General features: G+C 39.8%; 2 protein-coding genes across 2 annotated transcripts; both read right to left on the reverse strand.

Annotated features, from left to right (window-relative positions):
• Positions 1-714: 714 nt before the first annotated feature.
• LOC133418117 (uncharacterized protein C16orf52 homolog B-like) lies at positions 715-4,602 on the reverse strand. The gene is made up of 3 exons (XM_061706504.1): positions 4,298-4,602; positions 2,488-2,700; positions 715-977 (listed from the first exon to the last, which is right to left on the reverse strand). Exons 1-3 carry the CDS (start codon positions 4,401-4,403, stop codon positions 793-795), a joined length of 504 nt encoding a protein of 167 aa, XP_061562488.1. The 5' UTR covers positions 4,404-4,602; the 3' UTR covers positions 715-792.
• Positions 4,603-5,235: 633 nt separating this feature from the next.
• Positions 5,236-12,891, reverse strand: LOC133395156 (cytochrome b-c1 complex subunit 2, mitochondrial). Its single transcript, XM_061663857.1, has 14 exons — positions 12,798-12,891; positions 11,768-11,854; positions 11,115-11,264; positions 10,494-10,558; positions 10,349-10,405; positions 9,844-9,968; positions 9,667-9,764; positions 9,517-9,574; positions 9,333-9,428; positions 7,345-7,544; positions 7,092-7,172; positions 6,922-6,998; positions 6,590-6,743; positions 5,236-5,919 (listed from the first exon to the last, which is right to left on the reverse strand). Exons 1-14 carry the CDS (start codon positions 12,828-12,830, stop codon positions 5,836-5,838), a joined length of 1,365 nt encoding a protein of 454 aa, XP_061519841.1. The 5' UTR covers positions 12,831-12,891; the 3' UTR covers positions 5,236-5,835.
• Between the last annotated feature and the right edge of the window lie 486 nt (positions 12,892-13,377).

A 13,377-nucleotide genomic window follows, 5' to 3' on the forward strand; every position in this document is an offset into this window, starting at 1 on the left:
AAAGCATATTGGATTTGGACAATGTTACCTTAAACGATGGCTTAATTGATTATCAAAATAGGTGATTAATTTGCTCATCAATTCGTTGTTGATTAATCGTTGCACCTCTACATACAATTAAGTGTGATTTAAGCAAATTTGTTATTGCAGACGTCTGTATCAAATTGGTGGCCCTTTTTTTTGGGGGGGGGGGGGGTGTCAGTTACTAGCGGAATAGGAGGGATTCACTGTTTTCAGGTATTTGTTCCCATTAAATCAAAAATGATCGCTAAAATCCTCAACTAAAGCACCAAATGAATGCTCGTAGTTTAAGGTTGAGCGCTCTTTTAGGCAATTTGATCTCTACACGTTAATGGTGGCTATACACTGGAATATATTAGACATTTTTATTTAAAAAAAAAAAATGAATTATAAAACAAGAACAATAAATATAAAAAAGAAAGTGAAATCAATGTCACCGAATGTTACAGACTGAATTTTCACACATCAGTTCTTCCAATCGCACTTGTCCCAGTTTTCGTTAATGGGGTGATAGAGGTTATCTCTTTCCTTCTTAAGATGGTCGATGATACAGCTGGGCGCTGAGCTGACGTATTAAATCCTTCCTTTCAAAATTCCCCTACATGTGCACTCCTTCAGGACGGCTCTCACTCCCTCTGAACAAACAGATGGACGGCTGTAGCTCCCGATCCAATCGTAAGTGGCGTGCCAAGCCTCTCAAGAGGGGGGGGGGGGGGAAGGGTTTGCATTTTCGGCCTCCAAATGGCAAAGTGTTGCCGTGCGTAAAGTATGTCAACCGGGCAAGCAAACCTTCCCGGCGAACAGCAGGCCCACGATGGTGAAAAATATGGACAGGACAAAGAGCACATAGGAGGAACCCACCCCGGTGTTGTTGGGCAGCTTGTATGGCTGTCCTCCAACCTCATTGACGTAGAAGCCGATTGGGAAAATGAGGGCGGCCATACAGAACAGGACCACTGACAGAAGAAGAAAAGGAGGAGAGCATTACTATTAAAATAGGGATTCCTCTTTGGATGCTGTGGGAAAACATTGAAGCCATTAGGAGAACATACCAAGTTACATACTGTATTCATTTAGCGGCATCATTTGAGCAACACATGGGGAAAAGGAAATCAATTCAAAAGCCAGGGCTTCTCAGACTGCTTGGATCCAAAGAAAGTTTTCCAAGGACTCCCTCATTATCCTTGATGTCAATTAAACATAACTACCATGTACACCTAGATGCCGCAGGACTTGAAAAGTGGGATATTTTTCGAGAAAAAGTAATCAAATGACAATAAGAAATTCATATATATATTTTTTAAGAAAACGGTTTCCAGTCCCGACATGTAGATATGTGCTTTTTTTTTTAAGGCGATATAGCATAATAATGTATTGCAAATTATATCGCTAGTTATGGCTCAGGGACCCCATTTCGAGAACCACTGACCTCATCATTTGAAACGTAATGATGGTGATGAAAAGGTTACACAATAATATATATAGATATATTTTTTTCTTCCAAAAGATATAGAAAGTATTATAACACTACTACAATTTGTAATATAATTAAAATAAATCCAAATCAAAATAATTATAAATTACAAAAATGTTTTTAAATACTTTAATAATTCCACAATTATTATATCCATCCATCCATTTTCTTTACCACTTATCCTCACTCGGGTCGCAGGCTGCTGGAGCCTATCCCAGCTATCAATTATTATATAATCATCATATTATATTTTTTTACACGACTAATTAAAAAACGTTTCCTGAAATCTAGAACGATAATTTGCAAGTATGTCCATGAGAACTTTATAAGAAAACATAACCTTCATTAGTCCGACAATGGGGACATTCGCAAAGTTTGTCATTACTATCATTATTTATTATTACGAGTACTTATTAAAGGGGACATATTTTGCTAAATCAACTTTTTCTAGTATCTGGGATGTAATATTGTCTCGATGGTGCCTCAGCAAAACGTGAAATATGAATTAAAGTCATCCACGCATTCCTAAGTTCCAGACGTTTTTCTGCCGAGAGGCCTGAAATTGGGTCATTCGAATTTCTCAAGCTTATCCACATCACTAGCGAAGTGCACCCGAGCCAGCGTGCTCTCACAAGTGGGTCTTCAACATGGAGCCAACTCATCGGAGAAAAGGTGGCGGTCTTAGCCAAATATGGACAAAGCGGATACAACACTGAGTCGAACAGAAGTAGCTGTCAGTTGCACACAAACAAACCTGGGAATTTTAGATACAATTACATTGATACAGCGACTTATAAGTGACCCGATTGATGAGTTTTTAGAGAAACGAGCCGATTTTTTTTTCCGCCTTGAGTTGCGGGCAAAAATTGCAGTTATGAGTGCTAGATGGTGGCAGCGAACATCAACAACAAGCAGCACAACTGTATAACATAATTGATGATTCCAGATGTACACTATTTAAGTGAAGAGGAAGGAAACGACGGGACACCTACGCCCTGTGAAGGCGATCCAGCGTGCGTACCGGATGACCTCCCGGCGCCAGTGGGACATGACCAGCAGAAAGCAAGTGACGGTCAGCGAGAGGACGCCCAGCACGATGAAGAAAAGGGTGGTGACCCACTCCGGGGGCATGTGCGGCGGGATGCAGGTCCGATCTCGGCCGTGAATGGTCTGGCACTGTCGGACCAGGCCGACAGTCAGAGAGCCTGGATGGAGAAGATATACAGGACACCTGTATATTATGCATACAGAACAAAATGACACTACAGTGCATTTGGAATGAAGTCGCAGCATTTGACTTTCTCCAGATTTTGTCATGTTACAGCCTTATTTCAAAATTCAATCAATTATTTTTTCCTCACTGATCACTGAATGAAGTCTTCAAACTGTGCCTAATGTTACAGTGGTTTAAACATTTTCTTTTTAATCCAGTTGAGTACATTTGTTAAGTGCAGGTCAGTTCTATTTAACTTTGAAGTGCAACACATTTTTTACTTAATCTTTCAGAACGGTTTGTTTTTAAATACTATAGATATATATTTTGTTACTTTCATGTACTATAAATTTGAACTGAATCATTATTTAACTATAGTTTTTCCCCCTTATATCCAAGCACAGCATTATTGTTGAAACTGTGCATTATGTTAGAGAGGCTTAAAATAAGCCCCTATTTTTTTATTTTATATTTTAAAATGAACACTACTATAATACAGGTTGTCCCTCTTTGACTGCAAGTAGACCAGACTAAAGGGAGAAGATGAATGTTTTTTATATATATATATATATATAAAGTACCATTCAATTATCTTAAATTGAAATGTGCTTTTATTAATTTTAATTCAATGTAAATAAACACCTAAATCAAAACAAAACATGAGTAATGACCATTCAAATTTCAGAAAATGTCTATAAATAGACAAGGTATAATAATCATCTAATACATCACACAGGAATAACTTAAATTTAAAAAAAAAAAAAAAAAAACTGACGTTTTTGTAGCTGTTGTTGCTTCTGTTTGTTCTTCTGTGTACATTGAACACCTCCGGCCCAAATTAATGACACCGTGAGTCACATCTCAGAGTGGTTTAATCCTCCAGGTGGAAGGTCGCTCGCTTCCAAGAGACCTCATTAAAAGTCACACATCCTCAGTCATTCGACTTCCTGCCTTAATCATATACGGCTAATTAAGATAAAGGGGTGGTGATTTCACACCATTGTTTATTGTATGGGGCATATATATATATATATATATATATATATATATATATATATATTGGTTTCAAGACAAAGTAGGCGCTGCAGGAGCTTAGAGAAGTACATTTTAATTACAAATAAATATTCTTCAATGTATTTATTTACTATCATTATTATTGCTGTTATTTATTGTGTTTTATGTTAGATTTGTATTATGCACAGCACTTTTTACAACTGTGTGTGTGTGTGTTTTGAAGAGCTTTAGAAATAAAGTTGAGCTGAATTGAGCGATTTCATATGAGTGGCGGCGTATCTGCTTGCTCGTAACTTGAAAACAAAGACCAAGTGATGGCTTGTAACTCGAAAAACTGTAAATCGGGGGCACTTGTCAGACAAGGGACCGCTGTGCTTTTGACTCAAGAGGACTTTGGCGCCATCTTGTTGGATCTTAGGGTGTTTTAATTGTTATCACTCTTGATGGGTCTGCGGACATTCCATACATTTGTATACAAATATTAAAAATGTCAATTTTCCATCATATGTCCCCTTGAAACAGTCCTCACGAGGCAGTTAAGCGGTGAAAGAGTTTTTGCGGCGTTGACGACTTACCGGCCGCCTCTCCGGTGCTGATCCAGTCCGGGTTGGCGATGCTGGCGATGGCGAAGACTTCTGCAGCGAGGAAGAGACACCCTGATATCACTGTCAGTTTATCCATTTTCCCGTGGACACACGCGGTGGGGGCTGGGGTCCGGTGCTGCCAAGGGGTCTTTGTGGCTAAATCCCACCTCCAAGTGCCCACGGCTAGGTGTGGATCACGCTCGCGGCGTGAAATCCCAGAGAAAGTGCTCCATCCGAAACAATCGATCTTATTCCTCCGGTAAGGTAAGGAGGGGAATCACCGCCCGGTTTCCCGAACCGCCATCCCGGCAACTTTCTCGGGGATATTCCTCGGCAAAACGGCTGGATTAGTCACACAAAGTGGATGTGTTAGCCGCTACGATCGTCCAGCGATGATTTAAAAGTAATAACAATAATAATAATAATAAATCCATGCAGTCGACTTTCCCGCAGCCCCTCCACCTTATGTTTGACAATTGTCGAAAACAAAATGCACTATAGCGTTAACTTATTTTATAGTATTTGAACAAAAAAAGACAAACTCAAAAAACGTCCGTTGTGGGTTTCTGCGAAAAGTAGACGTGTTCAAGCTGCAAAAAACAAACTCAAATCCAGCAAGCTTGCTTTCTCCGAGGCTGTCATCGTCAGGTCTCGCGAGAACATGCGAGAGCAAGTGCCCCAAGCTACTGAGTGGACTTCAGGTATCTCGTTGAACAAGAACAGAGTATTAAAAATAATGACAATAAAATTAAGAATGTGAATTCCTGTTAAGGTGGCTGAAGTACTCACACTAGAAGGACAGGTGCAAATAAATAAATAAAATAAAAAATTTGCAACACCAATTCAACTAATGTACTTCTGCGTACATTGAACACCACTAGCCAAATTAATGACACCATGAGTCACATCACAGAGAGGCTTAATCCAAGTGGAAGTTAAAAATGAATTTTTATTGTCAATTATATACAAACACATTTTGATAACAAAAAAAATTCAAGTTGCATGTCTCATGATGTTTGAAAGCCAGCCAGCATTGTAAACAGCTTCTTCAAATACATCCATCTTCACACGTCTGCCAATTTGACATTTAGGAAGTCAGGGATAATGTTGATTAAGGGATAAGCGGAGGAATCCATAGTATTAGATGGTTTATTTAAAAAATATATATACTTTTTTTTGGGGTAATAATCCAGAGATTTGTCTATTTTGCTTTTTTTTTTTGCTTTAAATGGTAAAGAGCCCTGATGGACGTGAACACCCTGTATGTTTTGGAAAACACGTTTCAGCATGACAAACCACAACTCTGTCAGGCAGATAGAATTTATTCATTATTTTACATGAGCTATACATTATACTGTTTGTGAGCTGGAAAATGATGTTGTGATTACCCGAAAACATATCTTACACAGATAAATATATCTCAGACCAACAGCACGTAAATTGTGTCTTTCTGTTACAGTGGAGGAAACCAATTCTGCTTTGCCGTTAAGAAGTGAAATGACAAGGCAAGGAAGAAATGGAGGAGGGTTTTAGATTTCGTCGATGAAGGGGGTTTTGATGAGGTTCCCGCTGGACGCCATGGTTTTCTTGCCAGACACGAACTTCTTGGCAGCCTGAAAATAAATGCCAAAATGAGCATCATTAAAATGTGCTTCAGTCATTGAGGAGACTAACTGATCTGATAAATAATACAGCTACAGCTACGCACCCCCGACACTTTATTAGGTACACCTTTACAGTCTAATGAGATCCATTCAACTTCATATTTTTGTAATGTTTTGTTAAAAATATTTCAAACACATCTTTGGTATGATTGTTGAAAACAGTATACAACTTCATAAATCTGTTTTATATGTCAGTATTGCATATTTGTGCCACTGAATTTGATTATTTCACTGAATTGCTTAACAAATTCTATTTTACAACAAACAATGGATATTTGTTCTTCTGTCTATACTGGCAACGTGAAGTGAGAGACAGAAAAAAAAAATGTCTTCCACTGGAAGGCAGAAGGCACAAATAACCTGTGTATCCATAGTTACTTGACTATTTTGTCAATAGTATCTTGTCAATACTTTTTGTGACATTGTGGTGTGCCCTAATATAAAATACATGCCTTTGGAAACACTGCCTTAGGTTGCACAAGTGTACCTTATGTTTTGACATACTATATTAAGTAAGAGCAATCATCAGACAGTGAACAAGACAAACATTATTGAATGGTTCTGAAATCAAAAGCTTGAGTAACCGGAGCACGACTACAGCTGCAGACAAGGGTCTTACGTTGGCTACATCCGTTAAGGAGACATTGTCGATGTCTTTGGCAAATTCTTCAGGGGAGTGGTAGGAGCCACTAGCCAGAGCCTGAGTGCCCATGGCCTCCAGCAGACCATCTGAAGTCTCCAGGGACATCAGCAAGTGAGACTTCAGTGACGCCCTTTGCAGAGGAAACAAGAGCGGCCCAACAGGAGTTGAAAACAGAGCGATTGAAAAGTCACTATTTTAAAAGACTTTTTCGATCCCTTTGTACATTGGAATTGGGCTGTTAGAATGGTACACAAGTGTGTTGTGTGTGAGGACTTCAGCTGTGTGCTTTCAATCTCAAGGTTTCTTACTTGGCCCAAGTGAGGTCAGCAGCTGTGACTCCGCCGTCGGCGACAGCATTCACCTCTGCGATAGCGGCCTTGATGGCCTGAGCGGCAGGAGAAAAGTCTCACATTGGTTCTCATATTTGGAAACATGCACTGCTGGAGTTTGTGCCGATTACAGCGACGATTCTACTCACAGTGCCGGTGGATCCTGCTTGGGAAATAGTGTAGATTCCAAACAGCCCAGAGTCAGAGTAGCTAACATTGAAAGCACTTACCTGCCAAAGTAAATGTTGTCAATGTTGGTTTTGATGCCATTTTAACATGAAAAGTGAGTAAAATAGGTGTGGAAAAATACATTTTGTCAACAACAAAAACTAAAATGTTTCCTTTTCCTGAGGAAGAGGAAAAATACACCCAGTGTGTGTGTATCATCAGGCAACTACTCACATCAAAGGGGTCGGCAGTTGCCTTGGCAACACCCTGCACCAGTTTGCTAGTGGCATTGGAGCCCCTCTTGATGCGTGGACCAGCTCCCAGCAGGTGCTGCAGAACACTGAAGGCCACAGCTTCACCGGTGCCCGAGGCCGCAGCCTCGCTCACAACCGCAGAGTGGACCAGACTGCTGGTGCTTGGCAGGCGAAGCTCACCTGGAGTGGGACAGAAATATCCGTAAAATGGTTCGGAACATGCTTTAATTGCCTTTTGTGAGTGGTTATAAATGATACTCAGGGGGTTTCTTGCATATAAAATTCAGTCCACCACCGGCTCTAAACCTGACATCCTGAAATTTGACCAGCGTTACGCTTAGTTAGGTGTCATTTATAACTCCATCTGGGGTATTATGCCACAGTCGCGCAGAATCAGAAACAGTTTGAAGTCGGTCTAACAAATGTCAGATAAGAAGACAAAGAAGAAGAGCCGAATGACGGATTGCCTTTCCTAATGCAAATGTGTCAGACAATTTTGAAGTGTCTTTTGTAACCAACCATGCCAGATTTCTCCGAAAAACATGATGCCGACATTATTAAAGGGAGGGTAAAAATCTGAAAAAGCAAAACACATAAAATAAGTTATCACATAAAAACACAGTGGTGTAAAAGTTAACAAAACTAAAGTTGATTTAAAAAAAAAAAAAACAACAACAATTGCTTTATTTTCTTTTTACTCTTTAGGGAGAACACTGCAATGTACTACATGGAGTGCTGGAGGACACTTTACCAAATGAAAATTAGGAGGATTACATGTTCTGCCTCCAAGCTGTGAAATGCAGAAATGAAATACGAAGTAAAGCACTTAAAACGGAGAGGATCCTAAAGCACCAACACAGAGCATGTAGCATGTACACAATCATGAACCCATGTTACATAAACGACTGAATTCAGTACTTACAATCACTAAACACAACCGAACTACCTTCATGTGATGCTCATCAATTCTATTAACTAGTATACTAGCCTAAATAACACACTAGCACAAACTGACATGACATCACAGATGGACAAACATATCTGTGCTAGCATTTTACACAAAGGCATGATGTATTATTTTAAGCATCGTCATCGCAACGTACAAGTGCAAAATAATCACATCGCAGAGTCAGGCGATGTTGGTGTACTGATTTGCAGTGAATCAACTGTAATATTAATAAGTGACCAGCAGAGGGACCTGGTTGAACATGCTAATCAGATGCTAGTAAGACTAGCGCCTATGTCGCATAAATTATAACCCTTCAAACAACACAAACGGAGCAGCCCAGATTGTTGTAGATTGTACTTATCTTCTATGATCATTTTTAATGAAGACATGGGAAACAATTACATGCCTGCATTTATGGTATCGCTTCTCAGAATGCACCAAACGAATGCATGTCGTCACAGACTACACTTGGGGTGGGACAGCTATGGCATTTGTGAAGAGACAAAGTTAGGTGTACACAAGTCAAATATGGAAATACTAATGCATATTTTGTTAAAACGTATGTGTAAAATAACAGATTGATTAAAAAAATGATTAGTGTTAAGAATGTGATAATGACTATATACCTGGCCATGAGAAGAAAATAATTTAGCTTGAAATCTATAACCTGCTTAATACTACAGTGCATTTATAACAGGTTGATGTCATACAAATGACTCAGTATATTTTTGTGCTCAACTGTGCATAGTTTCTTTTCTACTGAAGCGATTATACAGAAACTGTCCAAATGATACAAAAGTGAAATGTGTGCTGGTTTTTAGGTCTTGAGTATGTTATCCTGTATTTTGTCCATCACAATATATATGGCAGTGTTAAACATAAATAAATACAAAATAAAAATTGCCATGTCATTTTTTAACAATATCATGCAGCCCTAGTGGGAACGATCAGAATGGTACAACAACCTCTGCCTCAATTTGAGCCAGGAGAAATCCCTGTAACTGAAATGAATTGTTTACCTCCGCGATAACGAGCTTGGGCACCTGACGTTCCGGCGCCACTGCGGATGTTGAGGAATTGCTCTCCTACTTGCTTCAGAACGTTATGGTCCACGCCTGGTGAACAGACAGACATCGAGGGCCTTTGTATCAATTTATTTCTATTACCAAGAATACTGTAGTGGGACAATAACAACTTCCTTACCAAGTCCAACAAGAGCCATTCTTGCACTTGTGAAATTATTCTGGACAAATTGGTGCAGCTGGAAACAAAAAAAAAACAAAAACACCAACAACAACAGTTTAAAGTAGATTGGACACAATCAGGGACGAAGAATAGGACTACCATACTCACATGTTCAGACAGGACATTGCCCACCATGTAGTCAGGACAGTACAGAGAGTTGCACAGAGCATTCTTGTAGGCGGCTTCATGGAGACTTTCAACCACAGCTGGGACAAAAAAATAGGCAGAAAGCGCAAGATTTTATTTCGTGTGTGCGTGATGCTTTGAAAATGTTGACCCACTCACCTATCTGAGCACTCTGTCCTGCTCGGGCCTTGTCAATCTTCACCATAGGTGTGAGATCGGAAACCTCCCACGGTCGGAACTCTGGCGCCGTCGTCACATTGATCAGATACTCCATCACTGTGTCGCTAATCGACAAGGATTATGAAATAAAGTGCCTGCTTATAACATTGCAAATGTGCATGCACGGACTACACGGGCAATAAATTGATTTCATTGATCAATTCTAGTTTATTCATCAGTAAGATGTTTTAAATAATTTTTTTTTGGTTGACTTCTGTAGTTCAGTGTGTCTCCGTTGACATGCACTGCTTACACTAACAACATGGCATGGCAATGCTTGTTAGGAGGAATATGGCAAATCCCAGGAGGAAAAAATTAAAGCAAAACTTGTTTGAAAAACTGTCACTGCCATTTGATTTTTCTGTAAATGAAGTGGAATATTCGATTAAAATCAGAAAACTTGAGTTTTGTGGGGGGGAATCTAAGATGCTAGGCGCTTACTTACATGTCATCTCGCAAGCAGTCAACAGTGTAGATCATGTTCTCTCTGGACAAAGACGCACTGCAGAGGCACAAATATGAAAGAACTGTGGAAATACTTAAACCATAAAATAGTTTTTCCTAGTCAGTGCTTTCTGAGGGTTACCAACCTTAGTTTGCCTCCTACCGCTTCGATACCCCGGCATATCCTGAAAGCTGAAGCTCCTTTGGTAGTCTGGGGGAAGAAGAAGGGAAAAAAAAAAAAAAAAAAAAAAAAAAAAAAAAAAAAAAAAACCTGATTAACTTTTGGCATCAGTTGCTGCTTTTTTAAGACATTAGACAACTTTAAATAGTAATAACCCAAAACCAAACTAAAGACAGTGCGCAAATGCCAAATGGTGAGTTTAATAACTTAATACCTTTTGCGTAAACTGCTTGTGCGTATATTTGTTTGACTATGTGTGATGTCATATGCATGTTATTTAGGCTAGTATGCTAATTCTAGTGATGGGCCTAATGTGCAGGTGGTTTGCTTGTGTTGAGTGATTTAACTACGCAATGCAGTCATATATGGAACATGGGTTCATGATTGTGCACATGTGAGATGCATGGAGTTGAGGCCTTATGGTCCTCTCCGTTTTAAATGCTCTGCCGCCATCTTTTGACTCTTTCTCGGGTGCGCCAATTATCTGCTGATTATTGCCGCTGGGCTGTAGAGGGCGTTCAATGTAATCCTAAATGGGAAAATGAATTCTCGCCCAGTGACAGCTGACGACAGTGATGCATCATACCAGGTTGGCGGCCAATCGGAGGACATGGGTAACGCCCTGGTTGTCAGGAGTCTCATAACGACAGCCGGCCTTAACAAACACACCAATCTTGGAAACTGGTGAGTAGTTTTCCAGAGAGGCTATCACCAGTCCACTGGGCAGTCTGGTCAACTGGAAGACAATAAAGATGGAGATCTTAGATTATTTTAATCATGTTTGATGAAAAGACTCAAGAGGGCTGGCCTTAAAATAAAATCTGATTATTTTTCACAAAAATCTGATTTTAATCTGTTTTTACCCTTGTTTACAGAACAGGTAAATGACAATGAATTTTTGCGTTTTTCCCCCTTCTGGAAGCTTGAGTCCCCGAATCCCTTTCATCTTTTCTCTCCTGATGCAAAAAAATAAGCTTTGAAAGTTTTTAGTTTTTTTTCCCCCCCATATGTTTTTCACAGCAATTAATCTGGATCAACTTCCACAGATCAAATCCAAATAACATATTTAAAAATAGTAGATAGTGAAAATAAGTGTCAAATTAATTGATTAAAAGAAACATTAACAGCCCCCGGAAAGAGCTTGACCCCAGCCAGGGGCTCTACAAGAGACCGACCTGCTCTGGCAGTTGCACAGAAGCGCCTCTGTGGAGAAGAAACACAACGTCAACAATCACTGACCTGCACATCTTGCGGCTGAAACTTAACATGTTCGGCAGCCCTTGTGGTCTCCACTTTACGGGCAGCCTGTGCCGCGTAAAGCCTCGTCTGGGAAAACAGAAGATGGGAGCGTGGGATAATACAACCAACTACAACAGTCCAAATATTCTCAAGTTGCTCAACATCACGATCACATAAATACTCATTAAAATGCTCCTCGCCATCCATTTTCTGCAGCACTTGTAATAATTATGGTCGTGGATGAGCTGGGGATTATCCCAGCTAACTTTGGGCAAGAGGTGGGGTACACCCTAGACTGGTCGCCAGCCAATCGCAGGGCACATAGACACAAACAACTTTCACACATTTTGGACAATGTTGAATCTGCAGTGAACCTAACATGATTTTGGAATGTGGGAGTAAGCCGGACTACCCAGAAAGAAAAAGAAAAACATACACGCAAACATGGGGAGAACAAGCGAACCGCATACAGGAGGTGAGATCCAAACCCAGAACCTCAGAAATGTCCGTCAGACGTGCTAACCAAATTACAAATATGCTGCATTTTTAAAATGAACATTATCCAAATTATTATGACGATTTTGAATTGTGTCGAATAGCAGCCACATTGCTCCACACAGAAGGCCACGTGCACCACTGTGCTACATGTTAAATAATTTAGATATATTGATTATATTGATTACTATTGCACCTTGGACTGATATGAAGCCACACAAAAAATGGAAGCTCCCTTCATTACCTCCCTTGTGAGGTCTTTTTTGTCTTATAAAGCCTGGCAGCGAATTTTATTTGCCTGTACATTTGAATGTGGACGCCCGCCATTCTGCCGAGCATTACAATTGTTTTATTTACCAAAGGTTTGACTATAGTATTGCGTTTTTGAAGCACAATCCTTCCCAGGTTCAGATGACAGCCCCATTTTCCCACAGCTAATCGGGACGTGAAATCGGGCGTTTATTCGCCACACAGATGGCAAATGAGAAACCGTCCCGATTAAATTCCGGAGGACTGGTTAACGAATAGTTCTTACCGATAATTGAGCGAATCCCCGAATCCCCTTCATCTCCGCTCGCTCTCTCCTTCAAGCCAGGACGACGAAGCAATATGGCGGCTTCAAAGTGCCCTACCACTTCTTCTTCTTGGTGTTGCTGTTTAATGGCGGTTGGCAAATAACGTTTAGGTGCATTACCGCCGGCTACTGGTACGGAGTTTGGGTGAGCAACTATACAGAACACGAATAAATTCCAAGTAATAAAGCAATAAGTGGCCATCTAGGCCTACTGAAATAGAAAAAATAAACCAGTATACTATGCGTTTACTGTAAAAGTATCATCTGGTGTATTTATTTATTTATTTGGGGGGAAAAACTGCAACAACTTGTAAAATAAGTTACGGTGCAAGTATAACAAAGTGCAACAACAAATTTGATACATTTAAATAAGTGAAAATGTACAAAACAATATAAAAAATACAATTGAAAACAATATTTTAAATAATGATCTATCTATCTATCTATCTATCTATCTAATTTGCCTTGTCTGTAAACCATAGCAGTTCCATTCCTGATCACTGGGCGGCGAAAGTGCACCATTAACAAATTTAAGAACCGT

Source organism: Phycodurus eques, chromosome 19 (genome assembly GCF_024500275.1).
Source record: "Phycodurus eques isolate BA_2022a chromosome 19, UOR_Pequ_1.1, whole genome shotgun sequence".
Taxonomy (NCBI): Eukaryota; Metazoa; Chordata; class Actinopteri; order Syngnathiformes; family Syngnathidae; genus Phycodurus; species Phycodurus eques.

What these genes read in the sequence shown, in the direction of transcription:
- LOC133418117 (XM_061706504.1), bottom strand. Translation starts at nt 4,403, where the DNA reads ATGGATAAACTGACAGTGATATCAGGGTGTCTCTTCCTCGCTGCAGAA. An exon ending in CAGCACCGGAGAGGCGGCCG is followed by an intron (nt 2,701 to 4,297) that starts GTAAGTCGTCAA and finishes TTCTCCATCCAG; the next exon opens with GCTCTCTGACTGTCGGCCTG. An exon ending in CTGGATCGCCTTCACAGGGC is followed by an intron (nt 978 to 2,487) that starts GTAGGTGTCCCG and finishes TTCTTCTGTCAG; the next exon opens with TGGTCCTGTTCTGTATGGCC.
- LOC133395156 (XM_061663857.1), bottom strand. Translation starts at nt 12,830, where the DNA reads ATGAAGGGGATTCGGGGATTCGCTCAATTATCG. An exon ending in AGGACAGAGTGCTCAGATAG is followed by an intron (nt 9,765 to 9,843) that starts GTGAGTGGGTCA and finishes TTTTTGTCCCAG; the next exon opens with CTGTGGTTGAAAGTCTCCAT. An exon ending in GCAATGTCCTGTCTGAACAT is followed by an intron (nt 9,575 to 9,666) that starts GTGAGTATGGTA and finishes TTTTGTTTCCAG; the next exon opens with CTGCACCAATTTGTCCAGAA.